Source organism: Periplaneta americana, chromosome 15, assembly GCF_040183065.1.
Source record: "Periplaneta americana isolate PAMFEO1 chromosome 15, P.americana_PAMFEO1_priV1, whole genome shotgun sequence".
Lineage (NCBI taxonomy): Eukaryota > Metazoa > Arthropoda > Insecta > Blattodea > Blattidae > Periplaneta > Periplaneta americana.
The window spans coordinates 15647571-15674766 of NC_091131.1; the positions used below are offsets into that span (position 1 = coordinate 15647571).

The following is a 27196-nucleotide window of genomic DNA, read 5'->3' on the forward strand; positions in this document are numbered from 1 at the left end:
GGCAAGCTCTCATTCATCAGAATAGAGGAAATTAAATTATTCTTTCATAGAATAATTATTTTATACTGTTAGTGTTAGTCATATCACTTTAATACTGCTTCACATAACATTAATTAAATGTAAAACTAATAAAATACTTGTAATCAACTTTTGCATTCTAGCTCTTGACAATGGCCTTTAAAAAATGAGTCCTTAATACACCCAAAAATAATTACAAAGTACTACACATACATAGTTTGTACTTGTACCTAGTACTTCAGTCCTTCAAAGGTATCGTCGTAGACTGTAGACTATCGATAGTTCATTAAATATGACTTCATAACATGCAGATCTTAGATTCTACATCTAATCTTGTAAGCACGGTTCTTAATTAAAGTGTATGTCCCTAAACATCTATTTGAACTCTCTGATGCTCTATGACGTATCTGACAGGAGTTCTTAAAAATATCGTTTATATGTCACTACAGATGCAAATTTATTTATACTGAACTGTGAGATCTAGCCTAATTTGAGTAAAAAATGTTTACGCACTGGTGCAGTTGTATTGTAGATAAAGAGAAAAAGAAATTAATTTCAGTAAATAGGCATTATACCCTTGTTATGAATTTTATAACAACTTCAGTTAGGAAAATTAAAGATAAAATTTTGAGCTTATATATTTCTTAATTTATATTTTTCTGCTGCTGTCTCAATCTGTTTATCTTTTTTTTTTTTTTGCCCTTATTGTGTGCCAAAAATGTGTTACAGTCATGTCTTCATTGAAGATTAATAATAAAATTGAGGCCTTGAAATATCGAAGGTGCTAAATGCCATTTTTTAAGAAATTGAGTTTTCCACATTGATATGTATTAATATACCATTTCAGGTTACACATCAATAGGGGCGAAGTGCCACGAGACCTCTAAGGAATTCAACTTATGACCAGTACATGATGCAGGGTTTTTTTTTTTTTTCAAATAACTCTACATCTTATTTCTGGCACTTAGCAACTTTGATATTTCAAAGCTTCAGTTGTTGGTGATAGCAAGGGAAACGGGAACACTATGAAAAAATGTGCATGAACCTAGTCTTTGTGCACCAAAAATGTAATTTAATTTTCGGGAATTTTCACTAGCTTCCATTTTCTAATTAATTTGCAGGATTGCAGTTTTAAATTGGCATTGGATTATAGGAATGTGATTTCGTCACTTTAGCTCGTCTCAGTTGGTTTTATAAGTATTAATAAAGCTCAGTTAATATCTTTTAAAATAATTGTAATTTCAAGGAAAACGAATTTTGTTTTGTTATATCATCGTATAAGCACGGGGAGAAGTAGAGGGAGAGAAGCAGTGAGGCCTACCCGGCAGACAGACGTCAGTCATAAATACGCTCAGCTACTGACTACACATCATACACGACAGGAACAGGAGTTTACAAGTCACACGCAGCGATGGCAGGGAAGAAATCTACAAGTAGCAAAAACGCAAAAGGGAATGAACGCAACAGTTGCAGTAGAACAAGTGGAGACGAGGAACAAGACAGGGGCTCGGAAGTTAAAGATATGTTTTCCATCATACTGAACGAAATAAAAGAAATCAGAAAACAAAATGAAAACCTAAGAGAAGAAACAAGACATGACATCAAGGAACTGAAAGATGAAATTAAGGGATTCGACAAGAAACTAGAAGAAAAATGCCGCATACTGGAAGACAAAATAGCGGTAATTTCATAGAAGACGGGCACTTGGTTGAATATAGTAAGTATTACCAACTTTTTTTATTTCAGAGTTAAATGTTAGTGGTCTTTTAGTGACTTTTACATGTTAGTTCTAGGATTTTATACTAGGTGTCGCCGTGATTTTCTTTTAATTTTATTGGTTATAGTTGTCATTTGTTCTAGAATTTTCGTTAATTTTGAATGGATAATGACGTTATCAGTTGTTCTTAGTTGTTTGACGTGAGTGGTGTTATGTTGTGTCTAATGGCTAAAGCTATTGAAAGTTTGTCATTTTATGATTTTTGTGGTTTTCTTTCGATTTGATTGGTTATAGTTGTAATTTATTCTAGAATTTTCATTAATTTTGAATGGATAATGACGTTGTCAATTGTTCTTGGTTGTTTGACGTGAGTGGTGTTACATTGTAGATTTGTCTGCATTTGTCGAATGCTCATCGTCATGCTTACGAAAAGGCACTTCTCAGTGTCAATAATATATTTTGTGTGCACGAGATTGGAATTTTGAAGTAAGAGGGAAAGGAAGGAATCCGTATTCTGAAATTATTTATTAAATTTTGTGTCGATTTTGGTTTAGTTCTTTCGCTGGTGAATAACGATTGTGTTGAATGTTGAGGAGAACACTGTTTTCCTGTGGTTTAAAGGAATTATTTGCTGAATTTTCTGTAGATGTTAAGGTGTAATAAGTGTTCGAAGATAATTTCATTTAGTGTAAAGACGTGGTTTATTTATGCAAAGTTGACTGTACGACAAAGTGTTGGTTTAGTTCTTTGTTGGCTGCATGGTTTAAGGTTAGATTGCCTTAAAACCTGTGTAATTTATACTGGAAGTGAAGTGGTTGTCGATGAAGACGTCAATGAGAATTGAATTTTATTTGATAAGTTGATAAATTATTATGTTTTGTTTTGTGTTTTGGTGATTTTTGGGGGTAAAGTGCGGACGAAAACTGCCAGAAAAGTACTACCAACTATGAAGTTCGAATGCCACTAAACGCCAAACAAATCAAAGGCGAAAAATTAAATATATTTTAATTTTTTTGAAGGGCTTGTTCTTCTTTAAAAATATGAACGTATATTTGATTTTTCATCTTTGATTTTGCGATGTTTGGTGACATTTGGACTTCATAGTTGGCAGAACGTTTTTGGTAGTTTTCGTCAGCCATGTTGGATTTTGCCCGTCTTCTAGGAAATTACCAAAATAGCTAATGGAGAAAATACGACGACAGAGACAGTCAGGCGCATAGAAGACAGAGTCAAATCACTGGAAGAAGCAGAAGAACGTAGACAACGCAAAGACAAGAGAAACAATGTAGTCATTAAAAGCGAGGATTTTGACGAAGAAACAAGCAAGACACCAGATGACAAAGTTAAGAACATCCTCAGACGGATAGAGTGCAAAGAAACATACAATAAGGCAATATACATAGGTAAAGACAAATCAGATAGAGGTCTGGTAAGGGTAGAATTCAAGACATTGGACGACAAAATTGCAGTCATGAGGAACAAAAACAAACTCAAAGGAGAAGACTGCTACATTGACGCTGATCTCACAAGACAGGAAAGGGAGATACAGCAAGCACTCAGAACTAGAGCGAGAGAAGAAAGAGAGAAAGGTAATATCGTGAAAGTCAGCTACCAAAAGCTCCTAATAAATGATCAGTGGGTAAACTGGCAGACCCTGCTTCAACCACAAGCAACGTAAATCACCCCAAAACACTGACCAGGAAACACAAAAGAAACTCTGAACCAGAAATAATAATAGCGACCCTAAATGCACAAACTCTCAGAACTTGCGACAGAGAGGAAGAACTGGACAATGCCTTAAAAGAAATAAAGTTCGACGTACTAGGCTTAAGCGAAGTTAGAAGAATGGGAGAATCAATAATAGAAAAAGAAAATGGTGATCTACTGTTTCACATAGGCACAACCCCAGGCCAGAAAGGGGTGGGGTTCATTGTCAAAAGAGACCTAAAACACATGGTGATGGAACTAACGGGTATATCAGAAAGAATAGCAGTCCTAAAATTAGCAACGAGAAATTCTCCAGTGACGATTATACAAGTGTACGCCCCTACAGAAGCAAGTAGCGAAGACGAATTAGAAAACTTTTACAAGAGTCTAGATAACGCACTAGAAAAGTTCAAGTCACCAACGAACCTAATCATAGGCGACTTCAATGGCAAAGTGGGGTCACGCAGCCACGAAGATGAAGAACCAGTCGGACCACATGGATTTGGGAGAAGAAATGACAGAGGAGATGGATTGGTCCAGTTTGCACAAGAGCACAGATTGAAAATAGCCAACACCTTTTTCAGGAAAAATCCCCAAAACAGATGGACGTGGAGATCACCCAACGGCAGCACGAAAAACGAAATTGACTACATCCTGAGCAACAGACAAAACTCCATAAGTGACATTCAAGTCGTAACAAACCTAAAATTCAGCACTGATCATAGAATGGTAAAAGCAACACTGAAACTAGAAAAAAGACGACGATGGAAGAAACATTCAAAACCAAGCATAGAAATGTTAGACAATGAAGAATATAAGAGGCAAATGCAGAATCGGATGGCACAGACGGACTTCAGCACAGGAAAAACGCCACAAGAACTATATGACTCATTAGAGCACTGCATACTCCAATCATACGAAGACACTCAAAAGGCAGACAAGGCAAAGAAGCACAAGGGAAAGCTAAGCGAGGAAACCATAACACTAATCAAACGTAGATCGGAGCTGTACCTCACGAGAGATGACTCGGAAAGAAACAAAGAAGAATACGCCAGGATAGATAAGCTAACAAAGAGAGAAATACGAAAAGACATCCGAAACCACCGAGCATCTTCTACGCGACAGATACTTGAATCTTAAAAATCAGTCAGAAAGGCAAAAAGAGAGCTATATGGAGGCAAACAATGGGTATTAGGAACCAAAGACCCGTCAGGGAACCGCATCACCTCAAGGAATAATATCATCGAAGCAGCCACAAAATACTATGAATCCCTATACACAAGTTCACTCCAGAATCCTGCAACGAACCATATACCCAATACCAACCCCTCCCAGGTCACTCCTCCCATATTAGCCAGCGAAGTCAGGACGGCAATAGAAGAACTGAAGAATGGAAAAACTCCCGGCGAAGACGGTATACACAATGAATTCTTGAAGCAAGCCGCAGATCATCTGATACCGACCATCACCACTATCTACAACAAAATTCTGGACACTGAGGAAATACCGGACCAGTGGAAATCAAGTACTATAATCCTCCTCCACAAGAAAGGCACAAAAGATGACCTAAACAATTATAGGCCAATAAGTCTCATGTCTAACTTATATAAGCTGTTTTCGAAAACAATTACTAGAAGGTTAACGAAAACCCTGGATGAAAATCAACCTAACGAACAAGCGGGGTTCCGCTCAGGGTACAGCACGGCAGACCATCTCCAAACCGTAAGCCAGATCATGGAAAAGGCTGAAGAATTTCATTTAACAGTATACCTGGCCTTTGTAGATTATAGCAAAGCTTTCGATTCGGTTGAACACTCGAGTGTAATGCAAGCACTACATACGCAGGGAGTCGACAACAAATACATCACGATACTAAATAAACTGTATAATCAAAGCTATGCCAAAGTGAAAACCGAGATCGAAGGACGACCATTCGGGCTCAAAAGAGGAGTGCGACAAGGAGACCCAATTTCCCCAAAATTATTCACAAGTGTATTAGAAGACATTTTTCGCAAACTGAACTGGAACAGAAATTGTGGAATAAACATCAACGGCAGCAGACTAAATAATCTAAGGTTTGCTGATAACGTCTTATTGTTCGCCAAATCACCCAGAGAACTGCAGTCAATGCTCCAAGATTTATGCAACGTCAGCAGATCAGCAGGCCTCCTGATGAATATGACCAAGACACAAGTAATGTCGAACGGGCCGGAGTCACCCATAATAATTGATGGTGCAGAACTACAATACGTATCTGAATACGTATACCTAGGACAGCTAGTCTCCTTTCATCAGAAGACAGAGAAGGAAATAAAACGAAGGATTTCTCTCGCGTGGAAGGCATTCTGGAGTCTCAAGTTCATCATACTGGAGGGAACACTCAGCAAGAAACTCAGAGTAGAAATATTGGAGACCTGCGTAACTCCTGTACTGTTATATGGGTGCCAGACGTGGTCTCTTACTGCCAAACTTCGTAACAGTCTCCAAATATGCCAAAGAAAGATGCTGAGAAAGATACTAGGCTTATCACTGAGGGACAGAGTTCCAAACGAAGTGCTACAAAAGATGGCAGCAATTAAAGATCCAGCACTGCAAGCCACCAACACCAAATGGAAGTGGGGAGGCCATGTTGCACGACTTAGAGACGAAAGATGGACGCAGAAAGTCACACTATGGGATCCCCGCATTGGCAAGAGATCACCCGGAAGACCAAGACGAAGATGGGCCGACCTCTTCAGTGAACAAGTAGGAAGCCATTGGTCAAGCAGAGCAAGACATAGGGAAGACTGGAGAAACATAAGAAGACAAGTGAACAGCGACTAAAACCAGTGCGACAGAAACAAGCGAACAATACCAAAGTGTGCAGAATGTGAACCAAGTGAACAATTCCACTCTTACGCGGAGTAGCTCACCGCGTGAGACAAATAGAGCTCTCCCTCTATAGGAGGAGGCCTTTGCCCTTAACGGGACATTTTTTTAGGCTAATCATTTCATTTCATGCCTAAAATAAATAGCTATTGGTGCTGTATGAAATATGATGTAATAATATTGTATTTTTCCGTAAATTGTGATAATGTAAATTTTAAAGGATTTTTTTTGACATAATATGTTTACTTTTTAAGTTATCAGTATCTCATAATTCACGTAGTAGCGCAGATTGCTTGTATCCTTGTGACTTGCCATTTCTAATCTTATCATATTAATGCATTCTTATTGCAGGCAAGCCGGATTTGAACATCAACAGCAAAATATATCTCCGTAACAGCTGAAAATAAAGATAATAACTAATGTGTTTTCATTAATACTTATTTACAGAGAGCTATTAAAATTCGAATGATATTTTTATATCTTCAAATGAAAAGGATTATCTGAGGGTATTTATATCTCCAAAATTAATATTTGTGCGGTTGGTATGATTAAACAATCATTTGTCGATTTTCATTTTTTCAAGCTTCAGATTAAAACAAAAGAGAAGCATACTAGTTAAAAGCTATTGTTAATAGCTAAATGCTTGATGTTTGTGATGTGAAATGAAATGGCGATTATCTCTTCATTGAAATATCATGGAAAAGCGTAGTAACAGCACATTGCATTCTTATTGCAGGCAAGTTGGATTTGAACATCAGCAGCAAAATATATCTCCGTAACAGCTAAAAATAAAGATAATAACTAATGTGTTTTCATTAATACTTATTTACAGAGAGCTATTAAAATTCGAATGATATTTTTATATCTTTAAATGAAAAGGATTATCTGAGGGTATTTATATCTCCAAAATTAATATTTGTGCGGTTGGTATGATTAAACAATCATTTGTCGATTTTCAACTTTTCAAGCTTCAGATTAAAACAAAAGAGAAGCGTGCTAGTTAAAAGCTTATTGTTAATAGTGAAATGCTTGATGTTTGTGATGTGAAATGAAATGGCGATTATCTCTTCATTGAAATATCATGGAAAAGGGTTGTTACAGCACATTGCCAAGTCCGTTCACTTTTAAAGCAGGCACATACAATGTCTCTCGGTAATCACAAGGCACACTTCAGAGATTATCGCGTGGACCTCCTGATCCACCAGTCAAACACGGGAGGCGAGAAGATCTCGTCCATGTGAGACTTCCTCTGCTTGTGGCCACGCTTGTGATCTTGTTGTGCTGCAGGGGGCAGCATGTTGGCGCTTGTGTGGTGAGACTTGTGCTCGCACTTATGTGGGGAGAGGTTCTGGGAGCTGTGGAGTGTTCTAGAAGAGTGATGCCCCAAGTCTTGGCTTTGGCTTCTCTGGAAGCAGAGGAAAAGAAAAAATTTAAAGTCATAGTCTATCACTATAGAAACGTGAGGAAGCCTGGACTTCATTGACAAGCGAGTTCAACAGCCATTTAAATGTAATACCTAGGACCGTGAAACAAATAAAACAGTGTTACGAGAACATGAAAAGAAATGTGAAAAAGGACCATTCTATGGAAAAAATAGAGCGTTTCAAAACTGGTGGTGGTACATTCATCCCCAGTGTTGATGACACGAATTCTAAACTTATTGCCATCATTCAGGATCAGTTGGAGCCTTTACAAAATGAATTAGACTGTGATGCAGAATACAATGGTAAGTAGGCCTACTTGATTTTTATGTAGTACTTGTTACTTTCAGCCCCTCACAGTTGTTTTATAGATCATTGACTTTTCTTATTGTATAATTCCAGGAGAAATCATGAATCAAAATAATCAAGTCATTGACACTACTGAAGTAGAGGAAATAGTTGATTTACCAGTTATCGTAAGCGCAAATGAGTCAATTTCCAGAAGTTACGACAGAAGAGGAAGAATTGATAAGGGAGGAGTTGACAGAAGCAGAAATTCGTGGAGAAATAAATGTGAGTTGTCTTAATTTTAAGGGTACACGCTACTGAATTTTGATGAAAAATATCAAACTTGTGTGACTAAATTTTGCGCTAAAATATACGTAAGTCTATGAGAAATTTGACGTATAATTTTTATTCTGATATTCTTATGAATAAGTGTTTCTATTTCGCTAGTTTGTGTAAGCCTGCAAAGCATGGGATTTAAATTGGGGGCGTGGGAATTGAAATGTACCACTGTCAACAGTTTTCTTTCATATTTTCGGAACGAATCGACATAATTATAATGTAATTTTCCTGTGCAACTTTTGACATATAATTCTCATACAGTTTATGCAAACAACCAGGATAGCCAACAGATCTTTAAGCTTATTCGAAGCAGATGTTTCCCAGTGATAAAAACATTGTATTAATTCTTTGCAGCCTACTTCTAAGTGAAAAAGTTCTTATAATGTGACATTTATGTTTATTCGTTTGTAATGTAAATAGTTATACATAACTTGATTGATAATATAAGGTGTAAATATAGGTTTTAAAAACTAGTAAATACAAAACAGAAAGAATTTGAGGTTAGGCCTAGGAAACATGGAATCGCTATACTGGAGAATTAGCACGGTCGCTTTGAACCGTGCCGTTACGTTTATCACCAAATTTAAGTAAATATACAATGTCACCAACATAAGAACATGACATTGGTGTGTGGCGTAGTTGGCGGGAGAAATTTTTTTCTCTCTCTGTCTACCTCCTTCGTTCTGAACATTATTGAGAGATAGCGCCACTGTTAGCGACAATGTGTATTTGCGTAAATATTGCGAGTAAATTATGACGAGTGCCTTAGAGGAGAGGCTCGGGACGTGATCCTTACTTGAATTTATTTTTGCGTGTACATTGCAGATTAAATGATTGAGATCCCTTCTTGCTCCGGTTACAGGCCTTGCATTTACGAAGGTTATGTTAGGTTAGATTAGCTTAGGTTAGCTTCGGTTAGGTTAGCTTAGCTTAGCTTAGCTTTGGTTAGGTTAGATTAGGTTTGGTTAGGTTAGGCTAGCTTTGGTTAGGTTAGGTTAGCTTTGGTTAGGTTAGGTTAGCTTTGGTTAGGTTAGCTTGATTTCATTCGTCCATGTAGTAGTTAAAATTATATAATATGACAGTTTTTGATTCGTAATATTGATAAAAAAAATAATAGGTCTATAATGAAAGCGGTGAATAATTTCATGGTCCCTAAATTTTTTTTTCGTAAAAGGCTAGGTATTTTTCTTTAGGCCAGAAATAAAACAGCAACGCCGTCATAATTACGTACTTTACGCTTTGGCGAACATTAACCGGAAATTTACTTTCCGTCATTTTAATGGTATTCCGTGAAACAAACCTTTTTTCCTGTTAATTTCCTTGTGATAACCTAGTTTATGATCTTATTACATCTTCATTTTCTTTTAATGGATTCAAAAAACCGCCGTTGTACTACATAAAACCTTGAACTTGACTAATGGAGTGAATTATTTAAGAATATAGTCGCGAATTTGACTACCACCATTTCGATTATATTTTGTTTGATACGGCTCGGTACGGCCCGGTGACTAGTGGCCAGCGAGTAGAGTCGACTATCAATATTGGTCTGCCGTGGGTATTATCCAGTTGTTCCCATGGAATAAAATGAGTACCATTCCAGCCAAACCTGTATCAAAGAAGAGAAGAAAAGAGCTTGCTGAAATGAAAAGTGAATGTAGATGGGTCAAAATTAAGGTAGCAGATGAAAAAACATGTTTCGCTAGATTCAACTGAATCATGAGAATCAGTTTCAGCCCAATCACCAGAGGCAAATGGTAACAGAAATATATTGAATTTACTTCAGAACACTTACTCAAGTAAGAGGCTATCACACTTACAAGAGAGTGTAGATACTAGTAGGAGATTTCTGAAGACAGTGTTCCTAATTATATAGTAGGAGATGTAAAGTGCTTAGGTGCATTATTGAGTGCTTTGGAGTGCAAGTTTTGTAAAGAAAATTACTAGTGTTAGAGACTAGTGACTTCAGTGGATTTGCCTGTAAATTGAATGTACTTTGCAAAAATTGTGGGGAAATAAATAGTTATTCTCACACCTCAGATAGGCTTAGCAAGAGTAATTCAGGATGATCACCCTTTGACATAAATCGAAGAATGACACAGTCATTTTGTACAATTGGGAAAGGGCATGCAGTTATGGAAAAGTTTTCAAATAGTTTAAATATGCAGGCTCTCACAAAACATTGGATGAGCATGTTAGAATTGAATCAGTCATTTAAGTAAGGGCTCAATGACACAAATTCTAATTTTTCAGGAGAAAGAAAAAAACTGATTACCGGTATGTAAAAACATGACAATATGTGATACAAAGTTACATACCTATCTCATAATAATCAATGGTTTTAGCATTATCATGTATGAAACACAAGCAAAATTTGTTCAGATAAGTTGTTATACTGACTGAAAATTGTGGAATTGAGCCCTTCAAAAGAAAATTCCCATTTTGATAATAAAATTATGAAAAATAAATTCTATTTTGACTAATATTTTTATTTCACTGAAATCATTCTGATATTCATAATCACAGAAACATATAATGTCAAAATTATAATACATTGTTAAGAACAACAGAAAAAATGAACAATAAAATTAATGAATGGCCTTTAAACATCATCCCTTTTTCTGCTAGTAGGCCAAGCTACGATAAGTGTTCATCTGGTATGTAGCACATTAATTTAGACAGATCCTCAATCTTCTTAACGTTAATGGGAACTTTTTCACTGTAGGCACAATGATCCGGAAGTTTCACAATATCTGATCTTGAAATCAAAAGTGTGTCTTATCAAACCTCCGGTGAATGCTGAAACACATACTTTCCCTGGGTTCTTTGAGTCATACTTGTATTCATTGAACATTGTTGGTTGCAGTTTCACTTTCTGATCACCAGTGGCGTAGCGTCAATGTAAGCTAAAAAGCTTAGCTTCCCCAGTTAATAATAATTTCATAATAAACCTGCAGTTTATGAATAAAATTATTTATTAATTTTAATAGAATTTATATTTACACGTTAAATATTCTGATGCGGCAGCTCAGGATGATTTGTGATGCAGCAGTAAACAAGAAGCCTGCACACACCAGCTTCCAAGCAGACCGGTTTCTTCTGTGTAATCCACCCCGCAGATTTTCCATCCCTTCCTAAGCTACCCTAGTCGCAAGACTCGCAAAGAAGCTAGCTTTAACATTTAAAATAAGTAGTTTCTGCGTTATCCCTTTTCGTCAGTTGTGTTCAGTTGAAGTGTTAGTGTGCATTGTGGCTGATATAATAAATAATGAGCGAAATAACAGTTCCTGACACCAATTTACTTGAATTTTTTTAGGACAATTGTATTATCAAAACTGACTTACGAACAAAAGTGTGATTTAAAAAACAAATGACCGACTCCCTTGCTGAGAATGAAGGACACAACCAAAAGACAGACGCATACTTACGTAATGATACTAATATTGTGATTTCTCTAAGTATGACAGGGAGTGAGCTAATGTTATACGTATACATGTCTATTTGTTAAGAGATATGTGTAAACCGTGAAATCATATTTTACTACGTATCATTTGAGGTCATGCCTTATTGGTGTTACGAGGTTCCAACCAATCTTCGACTGCTGACTTGAAATTGACTACTATTTATTTTAAGACTGTATTTTTGTAATACGTTTTCTCATATTGCATGAAAGACAACTTGAGTTAGCTTCTCCTACTCAAAATTTCATGCTACGCCACTGCTGATCACGGGGTGTTCCTCTCGATTGTGTTTCTCCTGACAAGTAGGTTCTCTTATAGTATTTCTGCCACCATTTACTAACCTCCTTAATATCATCAGTTGATACCAATTTTACAATAAATATCCCTTCTTTTGAAGCATTTGCAATGATTTCTACATATTCCACTTTTATAGTTTTTCTTATTACATAATTATACTTTTCTTTTTTTTCTTCTCATTACAAATAACTGCATTCCCTCCAAGAGACTCCATGTTTATTTAAAACAGCTGGAACTGGTAACTGGTAACCAACTGTTACCAGATTATTCTTATGTTTGTCACTAGGTGTCAAGGCAAATTTACTTTATAAAGGCCTCAATTCCAGGAGTAGAGCCACTTCTGAAAGAGTACTATATTCAGACAGTTATAGAACCAATGTCATTGAGTGGAAATGACCTCTTTTAATGCAGAATCATGTATCTACCCATTATGCACCAATGCATGTGAAGAAACCATTTTCTTAAAAACATGCCATTGAGCCCTTTCTTAATTGACTGATTCAATTATAGAACGCAGTGGTAAAACTACAGTAGAAGGAACTCTAGAGCATGCCAGACAACAATTGAAAAGAAGTGTATAAAAATGTATATCAAACTGAAGAGTAGCAACAGGATAATTTAGTTGACATAATGGTGAGCTTCATGGTAGTTACAAGGAAAAGGTACTAGGTGTCAAGTCTTCAGAATTTTCTACATAGTTTGAGGGTCACAAAGAAATTTTTGTTTCTAAGAAATGGGTTGATATGGCTGTAGCTGAAGCAGTAAGTGACTGCAATGTAGGATGGAGTGAAACACAGTCAAGAATATTGTTGGAATGTGGGTTGTCACCAGGATTACAAGACAAGAAGATATGGGACAATTATGACAAGAGGCGAGTCACTGACGGGCAACGATGATCATCTGTGAAGTACCAGAAATACAGAAGTGGAGTGAAACTGGTCAAAATGAGAGAGGAATCTAGTAGACTATAGAAGAAAGGATGTAGCTATGCAGCAGGGCATTTCAGGATCATTAGAAGAAAATTATACTAATTATTCTGATCACAAAATTTTTATTTCAATTAGCTGCTAATAAAATTTTCAAAATTTTCATGTCTTGTAAAACATTTTTCTTCTAAACCATTTGATATAGAGTAACGGAATTTTCTACACTGCTGCAGAATGTATAGAAGGACGGAATTGTGAATTGCCTTTACTGTATACTTAAATAAATTGAGAATATAATTTTTTTAATGTAACATATGTTAGAAAAAAATTAATTCAAACTTAATTATTTTTTACACTTGAACATTATTAATTCAATAAAACCTATGCACAGATCAGTAGAACGGCATGTTGGCTATATGCTAAGCTTCAGAAATCGGCATTAACTTTATTTTTCTGTGACTAACATGATTACTATGGTTCAGATAAAGTAGCTGTATCAGTATAGGCATCCTTGGTCTGTGCGTTTTGTTTACAAACATTAACTGCTTGGAAGTGCACTCCCCATCCCCTACCTATAACATCAGTGAATGGACAGTATAGCCTTAGTTAATGTTTGTAAACAGAACGCATGGACCAAGGATGCCTATCCTGATACAGCTACTTTACCTGAACGATAATGATTACTAATGAATTAATAATTTTTTTTCAATTATATTTTTTTTTTCTGAGTAAGATTTACTCTATATTATTGAAGCATTGCATACATACACAATACAATACAATACTGGCAATATGTGGTATAAAATTATTCTATTTAGGTAATTGTAGAAGTTACAAAATTCAGTAGCATGTACCCTTAAAGTAATCATTATTAACATAAAAACGTAATACCTTATTATAATTATAACAATATAGTATGAGATTATAAAATTTTTCATTAGTAATTATTCCACACTTCATTTCAGGAGTCTGGTTCATCGTCTGGTGTTCCCCCCTTCGGTAGCTCAGCTTGTACAACGAAGAAAAAAACAACGGGAAGTAAGAGGGGTTATTCACAGATCCAGAAATAAAGACAACCTACATATAGAATGTATCGAGTCAGCTAATTCAGGTTCATGACTTACAGTATGTCGACATCTGATTACCTAATTGAAATAATAAGTTATTATTAAAGTAAGACCTAAATAATTACAATTAAATTGTAAAAAGGATCAGATAAAATAAGGTTTAATGTCTGAATGGTTATCACCATTGGTTTAAACATGCACTAAAACCAGACGTAAGTGCAAGTTTGAACCAATAAATTATTGAGATTTGCGATAAAATAATGAGTCTAGGAAATTGTATATTTAGTATGTAGAACTACATTTGTTTATAGATCTTTTGTTATATTATTAAGTTTTGTACTTGTGAACTATATCAATAAATCAATATGTCAATATATGTCACAGATCCAGGAGCTTGCAGCACAAAGCACATCACTCTGTGAAATTGAGAAAGAATTCCTCATTAAAAAGTATAGGAAAGAAGAACAACTTCTTAACATCAAGATTGAGAATGCACAACTGAAACAACAGTTACTGAAGAAACAATTGGAGAAGTAATAATAATTCAAAGACTTTTGTGAACTATCTATATTACTACACTGCTTGCACAAACGTTATTCAAGCCAGAGATCAAAGTTAAAATTAATTGCATTACATTATTTTAGTTAGGTATTTTAAGTGATAGTTAATGAATAAAATAATTATTTGATAAATCAATTAAAGGTCAGTATTTTATTTAAAGTATTTTTGTGAAAGCATAGATTTTTATTAACACAATTGTGTCAATATACTTTAATATAGTAATACACAACAATGATAAATATTTTTCCTCAATTTCATTGACTGTAGAACTTTAGATAATGAATTAATGCTACGAATTGTTTAATAAATGCATTTTAGTTTAGAAAGAAATACGTGATTTTTTATGCTAGCCCAGTGGCCCCGATACTGAACTAAAACATGTGTCAGCAGCAATCTTGAAATGAAGGAGGAAGGAAAGGGGAAGGAAGGTTACATAATCCTGTAATGTGTGACGCAGTATTATAGCCCAGTACACAGTACAGTGCATAGTAAGATCATTGTTAAGTGGGATATGTTTTAAATAGGGAGAACACACGTTTTGGTGCGGTAGGTCAAATGCATATTACAGACCTCTTTCAGTGGACTCTGTGCAAAAATGAAAACGACACACTCGTATTATGCATATGCATGCATGGAACTCACAAGTAAGTAAAATAATAAAATATGATCCTTACCACCCAAAATATGTTTCTGCTATTGCATTTCTGAATCCAACCGCTGTTTGTGGTTCTTGATGTGCCATGAGGAGGACTGGGACATCATCGTTCACAGGACGGAGTCTCATTCTACGTTGACCAAGATATTGATGTAGCAACAAGTCTTCTTGTGGGATGTCATCCTTCATCTCGGTGGCTGTATTATGTAATACTGCTGTTGCAATGATTACTTTGAGAGCGGTGCGAACTTTAATACGAAGTGTCATTCTAAGGGCTGGGAATCTTCTCTTCCACACTCCATACATTCTTTCCACACAATTTCTGGTCCTTTTATGAGCTCTGTTGTAATTTATTTGAGCCCTCGTTTGTGGTCTTAAGAAAGGAGTCAGTAGATATCGACGTAAGGGGTATCCATTATCCCCCAATAGAACACCATCATTAATTCTTGCAGTCTCAAAATCTGTCTTAACCGACAGTTGTTGAATATTGTGCTATCATGCACAGATCCCGGCCAACGTGCAACTATGTCTCTAATTATTAATTTCGAATCACAGACTGTCTGTACATTTATTGAAAAAAATCCCTTTCTGTTTCTGAATGCCTCACCTCGGTTCCGTCCTGGAGACTGTATTTGAATATGTGTGTGCAATCTAGTGCACCAACGACTCCAGGAAAGTGTGCTAGATCATAAAATCCACGCTTTATTTCTGCAATATTTTCCTGCTGAAGATTATTAATGTAGTTAGGTCTTAATGCTCCAATAGCAGCAGAAACCTTACTGATTGTTCTGCACACAGTTGCTTTCGAAACACCAGCATTATCAGCCATTACCAGCTGAAAAGAGCCAGATGCGTAGTATCTCAATGCTATTAACAATTGATGCATTGATGACAAAGGATAATTTCGTTGGTTATGGTATTCTAACCTCTCTTGAATTTCTTCCAGCACTTTTAACGTCACAGCTTTCGATATTCTATATCGTTCAAGAAATTTTGCTTCTGATAGATCTGTAAAATCATGTCTTCTTACATTCAAAGGTCTTTGCACTGCTAAATTTCGAATATCTTCGTGAAGTAGTACAGCTTGCAAAACATATCTCCTGGCAGCCATTTTATATTAACACCAGGTTAGTATCTTAACTGCAGGAAATTGTGATGTTAAGATAACAGTGAGTTTAACGTTATGTTAGTGCTAACAGTGGTTCATGAAACACTCATGTTAAATTCACTGTTAAACTGTACTAACACCATGTTAACAGCTTAACAATGGTCGGTGAAACCGGGCCTCTATCAATTTTCTGTTATTTTATCCTGACTTCTAGCACAAGATTCCATTTGATAACAGAGAACAATGGTTTTAGTACTGACACTAGATTTCATCTGTGGACTGTGGTTGGATATTGTGAAGCAATTAATAATAATTTGTCTTCTCTATCCTATGACTGCATATATATTATTTCGCTATTATATTACTAGCAGACCCCACATAATTACTACCATATTTGATATTAGTACATTATGCAACGAGCCTATAATGGTAGTAATTAAGACGCGAGTATGTTTATGAAACAAGCGCAAGCGAGTTTCATAATTTTCATACGAGCGTCTTAATTACCATTATAGGCAAGTTTCATACGACTTTTTATGCTCGACCATATTTCTAACTTGAAATTATTCGTAAGTATTCATGTTATTCTTATGTGACTGGGGAGCGGAACTGACCTCGTGCAATATCTCGTAAATTGTGAGATGTGCGCAGACGCGAAAGTATTGATTTTTTCCGAGAAAGAAATGTCATTGACCTTGATATAATATAGAGAGTAAAATAAACATTAATCTTGATATAACCTTGAAATTGATTTAGACATTGAAAAACAAGATGACAAATTGAATTTATTTGAATATTATTTACAATTAACGATAATTATAGTAACAGAACATAACCTTCTGCGACAGTATTGGATTTCCAGCCTCCCTGACATTCCGCTAGTTGTCTTTCGATAGCATATCCGAGAATAATCGATACTTGCGCTTTCATATTGCTACACTGGTGTTTTCTGATTGGTGTAACACCTGAACTTTAATGAATAGGTGTACTTTAATGAGGTCCATTAAAGGGCTGCTACTAGGTGTATAAGTTAATTACTACATTTCGGCATGGTCGAGCATAAAAATATTTATTCATTCATAATTTTCTGCCAAAGGGCAAGTCTTTCACTGTAAACACACAAATTCATAATCTTAATATAATTAAACCGAAAGAAATATAATGAAGTAAATAGCCCAAATTATTCCAACAAAATATATTAGATATAGGAAATATAAATAAAAACCTAACAAAAATAATATTGATTGGGAAATGCTGGGGTGGTTATTTCAGTTAAATAAAACGTAAGGAGGTTATTTACATACGGTAACGAAATCGTGGTTCCACTGTTATTTCTTTTCCTCTCATTATTACATTGAAGTTATTGCTAATAGGAATAAAAGCTTGGCAGAGCATTATTTAAACAATTTATGAAATAATCGAATAACGTTAGTCTCCCTTCTTTAGGAACTGAGCGTTTGTCTCTTGTAGTTATTCCATATTGTCTCAAGCGGTGCCTTTGTCTTGTTCTAACAACATAGCTAGGAAGTTCAGCTGGTTGTGAATAAAGCTGGTTGAAACTTCAAACTGGAATAACTTGCTTTGTCACGTGTCTATAGTGAACAGGACTGAAATACGCTGAAAGAGCAAACACGATCAAATCCCGGCATTAAACAAGGGCAAAATAAAAATGAAAACAATGCAGTTATATACTTTTTTCTCTCAGCAACATTTATTGTTTCATGACAAATTAAGAACCTTTGAAAGATACATTTAAATAATTTTTAGTGTATCTGAAAATGTGCCGGTAATTGCTAAGTCTGAACATCGTTTTATTCTTCTGTATCTTCTGAAAGAAAGAAAACAAAAAAGGAAAGAAAAGAAAAGGAAAGAAAAGGCGCTCGCCTGATGGTCTGAAGTTGCGCTCAGGCGCGAGTTCGATCCCCGATTGGGCTGATTACCTGGTTGGATTTTTTCCGAGCTTTTCCCCTACTGTAAGGTGAATGCCAGGTAATCTATGGCGAATCCTCGGCCTCATCTCGCCAAATACCATCTCGCTATCACAAATGTCATCGACCTAAATAACCAAGTAGTTGATGCAGCCTCGTTAAATTACCAACTAAAAAAAAAGAAAGAAACCGCGAGACATTCTAAGTATTTTGAGTATCGGTATCTAGATTTATTTAATTATAAAACACGGTTCAATTATTTAAACCAGTTTCAGAGGCATACCGTCAAGGAAGGTAGCAGTAGTTTTGTCATAAATTGTCCTAGTTTGTGAAGTAATATAGACATTTAGACATGGCCTACTGTATGATTAAATTCTGGACAATCGCACTAATTTCTGTGATCGCAAGGGAGAATAGATTTAATAGAATAGATACCGTACATTTCAATAAAACTCAACGACGTTGTAGATAAAAAAAAGCTATACGATAGAGTGCTATCTAGTGAGAAAATATCGAGACACTGTTCTAATAACAATAATATAGAAAAGATTTCCCCTCGATTCACATTAGCAAGACAACCATTTCTAATACCGATCCTTGCCTTGGACGTAAGGTGATTGTGACGGAGATGAAGTGTTTCAACATTTTGCCGCAAGATACTGCGCTGTCAGTATGTTTTTATTATAATTTAAAACAGCCGCTTTTCCTTTGTTTTTCGCGTATCTTTCCCCAGTCTAGATTATATAGTAGCCAATGGTTTAGGTTTGGAAGTACCGCTACATATACAAAGGATTTTAACTTTATTTTATGTATAGATTTTCTCCAATACCATTAATCCACAAGTGGGACATCTGGCAGATATCTACGGCTAATCTTTTCCTTTTGGTAATGCCTGATGATGTCCCATCAAGGAGAAAGAAATGTAGGACATCTAGTGATTGATTATAATAAACGCACCTGAAAGACGGAAGTATTAGATTTGTTGTGTCTTAACTCCAGTCAGACATTTTTAATGGCGAAAATGAGGTTAAACAGGTAAATGGAATACATTGCTTTTGAAATTAATTTGCGATAAGAGCATAATATGAATTAAGTAATGATAATTATTTATTTTAATAGATGATAATGGAATTGAAGTTGATATATTTAAATTAAGATAAGCACGTAAAACTCAAAGTAGGTTTTATTGATTTTTTGATTTCAGTAAAATCCACAAATGCAATTGGATTCGGTATTTATAAAAGTCGTGTCGTCGTTTCCTAATCGAGATTAGAAGATGTGCCCTAGACTCATCGAGGGACTGACACCCGATTCTTAGTCCGTTTAGGTAGGCCTAAAACAATATTAATGTAACATAACAAATATTTATTTTGTGTTACTGTCATGTCACCAGCAACAGTATAATGTTTACTTTTCCTTCAGCTTGGTATTACCGTTCACTGCTTCCTCCACTATTACGAACTAATATCGTACCCAACATCATATCGCAAAGCGAACGATATGGACATTTTCGTGGTCTTGATACGAATGGGTGTTTTTCTTTATAATGCAATTTTAGTAGTTTCCTAGTAACCGGTACTCGTTACGTAGACCACTCTTACACTACCTAGTACCCGGTACTCGTTACATAGACCATCTTGCACTAAACCTTGAATAATTTAAGCTTATTATTCAAATAAATTATTCTACTTACTGTATTTTATATGCTCACCTGTTTGTAATTTCTATTTTATACATATTTCATTGTTATTTTCCATCCGAAGATAATTAAGAACGATGAATATTACTTAATATCTCCTATCTTTCTTCAAATAGTGTTTATATGCCATATTAATTTTCATTCGTTTTCATAAGTTAACATTGATGCACATTGGGAGCAACATATAAGAAATTATTTTCCTACACAATCCACGCTATATTCACGTTGTTTTGAAATGATTAATCGAAGATGGTTTGCTTATCGTTTATTACACGTATGTAATTTCTATTCCATACGCTTATTTTTTTCTATCCCACGATCATTAAGAATGGTGAACATTATTCATGCTTGTTTCCTGTATTTCTTAAAATAATGTTATGTGGCATGTTAGTTTTTATTTGTCGTTATTTACGTAAACATGATGGGCCCAAAAATAATAATAATTTCGTACTCACTCCACATCCTATATATTCACTTGTTTTTAGTGATTTATTAAAGAATGTACCGGTACCTTCAACTCAAATGTGATGGGCCGGTTAATTACTATAAATTAATTGCATGAAGGTTTGGGGGGCAAGTCCCCAAGAAGGGTTTTAGGGGGCGGAGCCCCCTAAAGCAAGAAAGAACACATAAAATATAAGTCGTACCTTCAACCCAAAGGTGATGGACCGGTTTATTAGGTACTATAAATTAATTGGATGAGGGTTTGGGGACTAAGTCCCCAAGAAGGGTTTTAGGGGGCGAAGCCCCCTAAAGCAAGAAAGAACACATCATAAAATATAACTCGTACCTTCAATCCAAAGGTGATAATATAATAATATAATTATGTTGTACGTAGCAAGATCGATTATTCAATTGATAGGATATTTTGTGAGGTTGTCACGACTGATATATCTATTGTCAATTGCTTTTATTTGTCAGAAGGCCTTGACTGACGGGTATACAAGGACCGGCGCTCTTAGGAGTGGAGGTCGGGGTTTGGGATGCCCACAAGGAACAAGTTATACTAATTTGTTTAGGATTGGTAATCTATGTAACGAGTACCGGGTACTAGGAAATTACCGCAATTTTTTCTTAATGTGATCTACTAATTTTTCTAGTTTACTTACGACAGACTAAGCTAAAACGGAAATCGTAGTTTAGCGAACTCATGGTAATCTAAAGAATAAGCCTTCAATAGGTTTGTTTACATATTGTGTATGGCCACACATCTTTTGTTAAGTTTCCGTTGCAATCCGAGATTCTTCCGTTGTTATGAACTAGAGTCCTTATTGAAGCAGTAATTAGGAGAGGGAGAGACCGATTTATTAGCGAAGTGATATCTCCATATTTCTATTACATGTATTCGCGGGGATGTTCTGGCGACTTCGTTAGAATTAGCTTCCCCCACAAATGTTTCGCATCTTTTCGTCACCTGTCAGCATCGGACAGATTTAGGGCCACCTTGGGCAGGGTTTTGCATAGACACCCTTTCAAGCGTAAAATCCTAAAGTCGGACTAGACCCGTGGGAAAGATACTGCCAAGCTTGGGTTTTCCAAAGAACGGGTATTCTTGTGAGATATACAAACTAATTAGATGTTATGGGAAATCCAAAGTCTAAATTTAGAGATGACGTATTTCGCGCCCAATAAGAAGAGATCTTGGTCCAGCTTATGAGGTCACTTTGGACCAATAGGGAATAGATTTTAGGCCGGTTAAGTGACGTAGTTGTTAGCCAATAGGATAGTTAGTTTTAGCGTAGGATAGGTTTTTATAAATAAGGGTGACGGGGAGCGGAGAGAACGACAACATCTCATCGTGTCGGCGGCCATACAGGGCACAATCACTACTCCTTTTCGTGTCGACGGCCCTACATACAGGGCAGAATAACTACTTCGTTTCGTGTCGACAGGATAACTACTTTTCTTCGTGTAGACATCGCGACATCTTGTTTTCGTGTCGGCGGCCCAACTTAATAGTCTTTCTTCCGGCGAAGACTCGATAGTTAGAACTTTGTCATCGGCGAGACCACTCGTCAACGTTTAGGAGCTTCGATCATAGTGTACTGGACAGAGTATTGAATTTATAGTATCGGACAGAGCTTATTCAGAGCCGCCATAGAGTCGATACAGAAGTGCGACCAACGATTGAATTATAAGTCAGCCGGAAATACATACTCTAGGGTCTACCAAGTGAATACGACAATAAACTTATAGTTTGGAGTTTACACTGCCTTTTATATAAGTAGCCGGCTTGGTATTATTCCCGACATCATCCTACACCACAACCGTACCTCGGCTACCCTGAGCGAATCTCACGCAACACCGAGACGCACCCACCCAAATGGTTTCCAACGTGGGGCCTCAACAATAACGACCACTTCACCCTCATTATGTACTAAAACCCGAAAAATATGACCTAAAATATCGTACTTTAAAATAAAGTAAACTATGCCATGATTCATTGTACCAAAAATAATTGCTTACCGGTAATTTAACCATACCATAATAATCTTTAGGTTAATAATTCGGAAGTAACTTTTACATGTTCCATATTCCAGGGAAGAAAGGACGCAACGTTATGGTACCTTATTCTCCTGTTTTGAGGTTTTGTAATGAAAGCGGAGTGATTTAAAAATCAACCTGTGAATTAATTTGCTGATTAAATGTGAAATGTTTGAAGTAAAAGGATGCACGAGATTGGATAGAATTAGAAATGAAGATTTTAGGCAGGAACTAGGAGTATACCCACTTATTGATAAAATAGACAATTACAGACAAGATTGGAAATTACATGTAGAGAGAATGGACGACAAGAAAGCAATAAATTATAAACCAAAAGGACGAAGAGATCAGGGACGACCTTTGAAGCCGGAACGGGCAATTGCCCATACCATGAAGTGAAGAAGAAGAAGAAGAAGAAGAAGAAGGAGAAGAAGAAGAAGATGTTTGAAGTAAATAAGCCATGACTTTTGGTTCAACAAATTACAATAGATTAGATACAGTATATGTTTAAATAAACTGATGTTGGTATACAAGAGCTTTACTTGTAACTAACAACGCACGTTATATTTTGCCACAGATTGGAACAATCTGATCATAATACAGTTATAGGGGTACCACTTTGTAAATGCAGTTGTAATGCGCATGCGCTAATCTCCCCTCCTACAGTTCTTGTTCATGGCGAGCGCTGAATTCGTAGGGAGTACAGTTGCGCCAAAGTGAAGTGAAGTGGTAGTATAAAATAAATAAATGAATACTAGTAATAGTGCTGTGTGTTTAAGTTATAACCAGAGTACTGACATGTCTTTACGTGAGTAATATGGTTTGATCATAAACTCATGTATGAATGTTCCCCAGAAAAATAGACGAAATTATGCGAGCATGTGCGGAAATCAGAGGACAAATATTTTGACCAGAAGTGTACAGTTGAAGCGGAAGTAAAGAACACAATCCAATAAGAGTCTCGATAATAGCGACTTAGCACCGCCAACTTCGGTTAAGACACAGATTCTGATTGGTGATCGACGTCGGGGAATGCACAGAGGGGAACACGCAGCGAGTATGGGAGAAGGAAATGATTTAGGTTTCCGCCATAGCTGCCTTTTCTAAGTGGTCTAGCTATAGTTGCATTTGTTGTCATACGATATGGTTCAGTTAACATTTTTGCTATGCCAATTTTCCTAATGTTTGGTTAGGTTATGGTTGGCTTGGATTAGCTTTGGTGCATGAATTGGGCTATTTTCATACATGCGTTCCACAACTCTACGTCATCAATACTATCATTCTATTAATTATTGCATGTACAACATTATATATATATATATATATATATATATATATATATATATATATAGAATGATTTGTATTTGTGAAATGCTAGCTGATGAAAGATAGAATTATTATTTGGAATAAAGGCTAATTAAGCAAAACCATCATCTGGAATAGTTTCCGAAATAATTACAGTTGAAATATTCTAACATACGATGTCAGTCATTGTGTATAGCAGCGTTTCTTTACCCCTTCATACGTCATGACTCTGGAGAGGGTTATGTTTCATTAACAAAAGCTTCCCTTTGATGGTTGAATCTACAAGAAGACAAATTAGATCACTAACCATATGAATGCAAGTAGCAGTTCTTCTGAATAATGAATAAACCCTATTTTTAATCGTTTTATTATTAAACTTGCACTCTAGGTAATGAAGAATTCATGCTGCAAGCTGAGACGCCTTAGAAACATACGAAAAGACTTGAATCGTATGAATTATTTCAGTTATCTGCTACAGAATCGGTTGTACTATTGTGCATGTTGAAATGGTATTACGTTCCATGACCGATTTTTTTGGATGGAGGACACTTTGAACAGATATTGTAAATAAAATTAAGGTTCCATAATGCGATAAATGTTGATGTACTTCCGCTGATACGAACGAGTGTTTTATAACTAACAATAACAAAGTACTTAATTATATTTTTTTCTACATCAACATTATAAAAGAATCGAGGAAACAGTTTGAAAAAACGTGGTGCCGAGATTCTGTTAACCCTTTGCAGCACAGTAAGCCAAAAAAATGAAAACAAAATGGAATTTTTTAATGTTTATCATATCATGGATCATAACAAACCTTCATTCAAATTTAAACTGCACATAATTTAAAACAAAAAGGCTTTGGACAATGAAGGATAACACTTCGAAACTATTCAGCCGGGTAATTTCCTAAAAAAATTAACACAGTAAAGAAGTTGCAAGTTAGTCATTAAAAATGGTCACTTTTAGCGACCACTATGTCACAGTAGGGATTTTGATATAATCGTAGAGAAAGAAAGAAAACTGTGGTTCTTCTGTAAAAACCACTATAGGCTACTGCAAAGGGCTGAGAATTTAACGCATGTTTATCGCACATTATTTTTTTGGACGATCGTCATTTAAATAAATATGTTTTCAATTTTGAATACTGCAAAATTTGTTTGATAAGTAAAAATGTTCCATATAAGACAGTTAAGAACGTCGTTGCCAAGGCAGTATGTAGGCATTTGTTTTTACTTACCACATACCAAGTACAGCACTGATTTCTTTTGTTGCATAGCAACCACAACGTTCGGTATTGTCAACTTACGAAGCATGTAAACTACGACGTTAAGAAGGGAAAGAAAGCATGATCGTCCAAAATAGTTATTTATGGTACTTGTGAGGTAAGTGCATCTTTATTGCGCTCACAAGCACCATACGTAATTTTATCCATGACAATAACGAAAAATTCTGTTTTATAAAAGAAAATATGTTGAAAATAAGTCCTCATATAATCGCATATCATGGCATGAATTTTAGAATCGATACGTGTACAAGGTAGGTTATGATGTAGGAGGCCATGATTGGTGAAGAATGATATCTAAGGCGTTGTATAAATAAATTATAATTAATTATATAATTAATTGATTAACTAGTGGACTTACTCGTGTTGATTATGTAAGATTTGTCCGGCTTACAGCTGTTTCAGTGCTTCACGCACCATCCTCAGAGCCTACTAGATCATGGCGTCATCTCGAACTTCTCTGCCTGTTATGTGGGTGTGTTTGATTGTTGAAAGGTGTTGAAGAGTGGAGTCAAATAGTGTGTGTGTACTGAAATTGATCTGTGTGTTGAGAATGTGATCGGGGTGTGTTTTAATGTGTTTGTATATTTCGTAGAGAAGTTCGAGATGACGCCATGATCTAGTAGGCTCTGAAGATGGTGCGTGAAGCATTGAAACAGCTGTAAGCCGCACAAATCTTACATAATTAACACGAGTAATTCCACTAGTTAATCAATTAATTATATTCAAGTGTTAAAAGTAGTGTACGCAAGATTAAAAATGGATTAATTATATAATTTTAATAAATACGTATATATATATATATATATATATATATATATATATATATATATATATATATATATATATATATATATATATATTTCATTTTAAACGTGTATTTTCGTCTTTTTGAAGTTTCAGGGATTATTTAGAAGTGTTCACGGGACTATTGTAATTAAAATAATTTCACATTTTACTTCTGTAAACTTAAGAGGAATATTAAAACGTAATTAATTATCGTGTCTGTTTAGCTCAGTTGACTAACGCGTGTTGTTTTAAAATCCTATAAACCCAACTTCGCATCCCAAAAGGTAAATTATTACAACATGTAAAAAAAATACATGTTAGATATGGATGCAATGCACAAATTATGACGTAGTAGATAGAGAAAAGAGAAGGAGATTGAGTGTATGTATATTTAAGAAATGGTAATAAAGAAGTAGAGGTAGTGACATCTAGTAACTAATATATTAACTTCTTGAGTAATAGTTGAATGGAGAAGTATGCGTGTGTACCCGGGTAGTAGGAAAATACTAATGAACTGTGAGATAAATTTCAAACTGTGAGGTAAAGTCTTTATCTCACTAGTGGAATAAAGTAATGTTGAATAAAAGCCTACTTTACAAACGCAAAAGTATTTAGTAAAGGCATGTTTTTCGTTATGGTCATGGATAAAATACTTTAATCGCTTAAGAAAGTCATTGTTCTAGGTTAAATTTTAACTCGCGAACTTCAAATTAGTGAGGAATTGTTATTAGATGAAATGTGAAAATATGACGTGTAATTTGTACGACGTGTTGTATCTTAGTACTATCCTCAGAAAATTTCGCAATTTAGCTTACTTAGCAGGACCTAGACAAAGATTTTGTTACTGAGACGAAATATTTAAACTTACCATTGATTGGCTGGATCCATCCTTGAGAGAAGAGCAAAAGTGGTCCGCCTTTCGAGGCAGTGTGACAGATGTAGGCAGGGCCATGTCGACAATATTGCTGGTACAATGAAGCTGTAACAGCTACTACTTCTGCGTGGCTAAAGTCTGTTCATTTAAACCACTGCCTCTGCCCCTTCCCCTCAGTCCCCTGCCTGCCCAATGATTCGCTAGAGTTGTCACTACATATTTCCAGAGACTTCTGCCAAACTGTCATCTGGTGTGAAAGGTTATCCGAGACGTCAAATGCCGTACGTATTGTTGTGATGTGACGTATTTACAATCTCATGGCGATATAGCTCTGTTTGTGATTGATAACACTTGTAAAAATAAGTTTAATCGAAATGGACATACTATGTAGTAACATTTTAG

General features: G+C 35.7%; 1 protein-coding gene and 1 long non-coding RNA gene across 2 annotated transcripts; one reads left to right on the plus strand and one right to left on the minus strand.

Annotated features, from left to right (window-relative positions):
* Positions 1-696: 696 nt before the first annotated feature.
* On the minus strand, positions 697-26931 carry LOC138714660 (uncharacterized). The gene is made up of 2 exons (XM_069846724.1): positions 26789-26931; positions 697-7715 (listed from the first exon to the last, which is right to left on the minus strand). The coding sequence occupies exons 1-2, from the start codon at positions 26870-26872 to the stop codon at positions 7488-7490; spliced, it is 312 nt and encodes a 103-aa protein (XP_069702825.1). The 5' UTR covers positions 26873-26931; the 3' UTR covers positions 697-7487.
* Positions 7710-14997, plus strand: LOC138714662 (uncharacterized). Its single transcript, XR_011336056.1, has 3 exons — positions 7710-8036; positions 8134-8304; positions 14005-14997. It is a non-coding gene; the product is annotated as an uncharacterized lncRNA (long non-coding RNA).
* Positions 26932-27196: the final 265 nt, after the last annotated feature.

Bases quoted from the DNA above. Each gene is read 5' to 3' on its own strand.
- LOC138714660 (XM_069846724.1), bottom strand. From the start codon at position 26,872: ATGGCCCTGCCTACATCTGTCACACTGCCTCGAAAGGCGGACCACTTT. The intron at 7,716-26,788 runs GTAAGTTTAAAT...CTCTGCTTCCAG, and splicing joins ATGGATCCAGCCAATCAATG to AGAAGCCAAAGCCAAGACTT.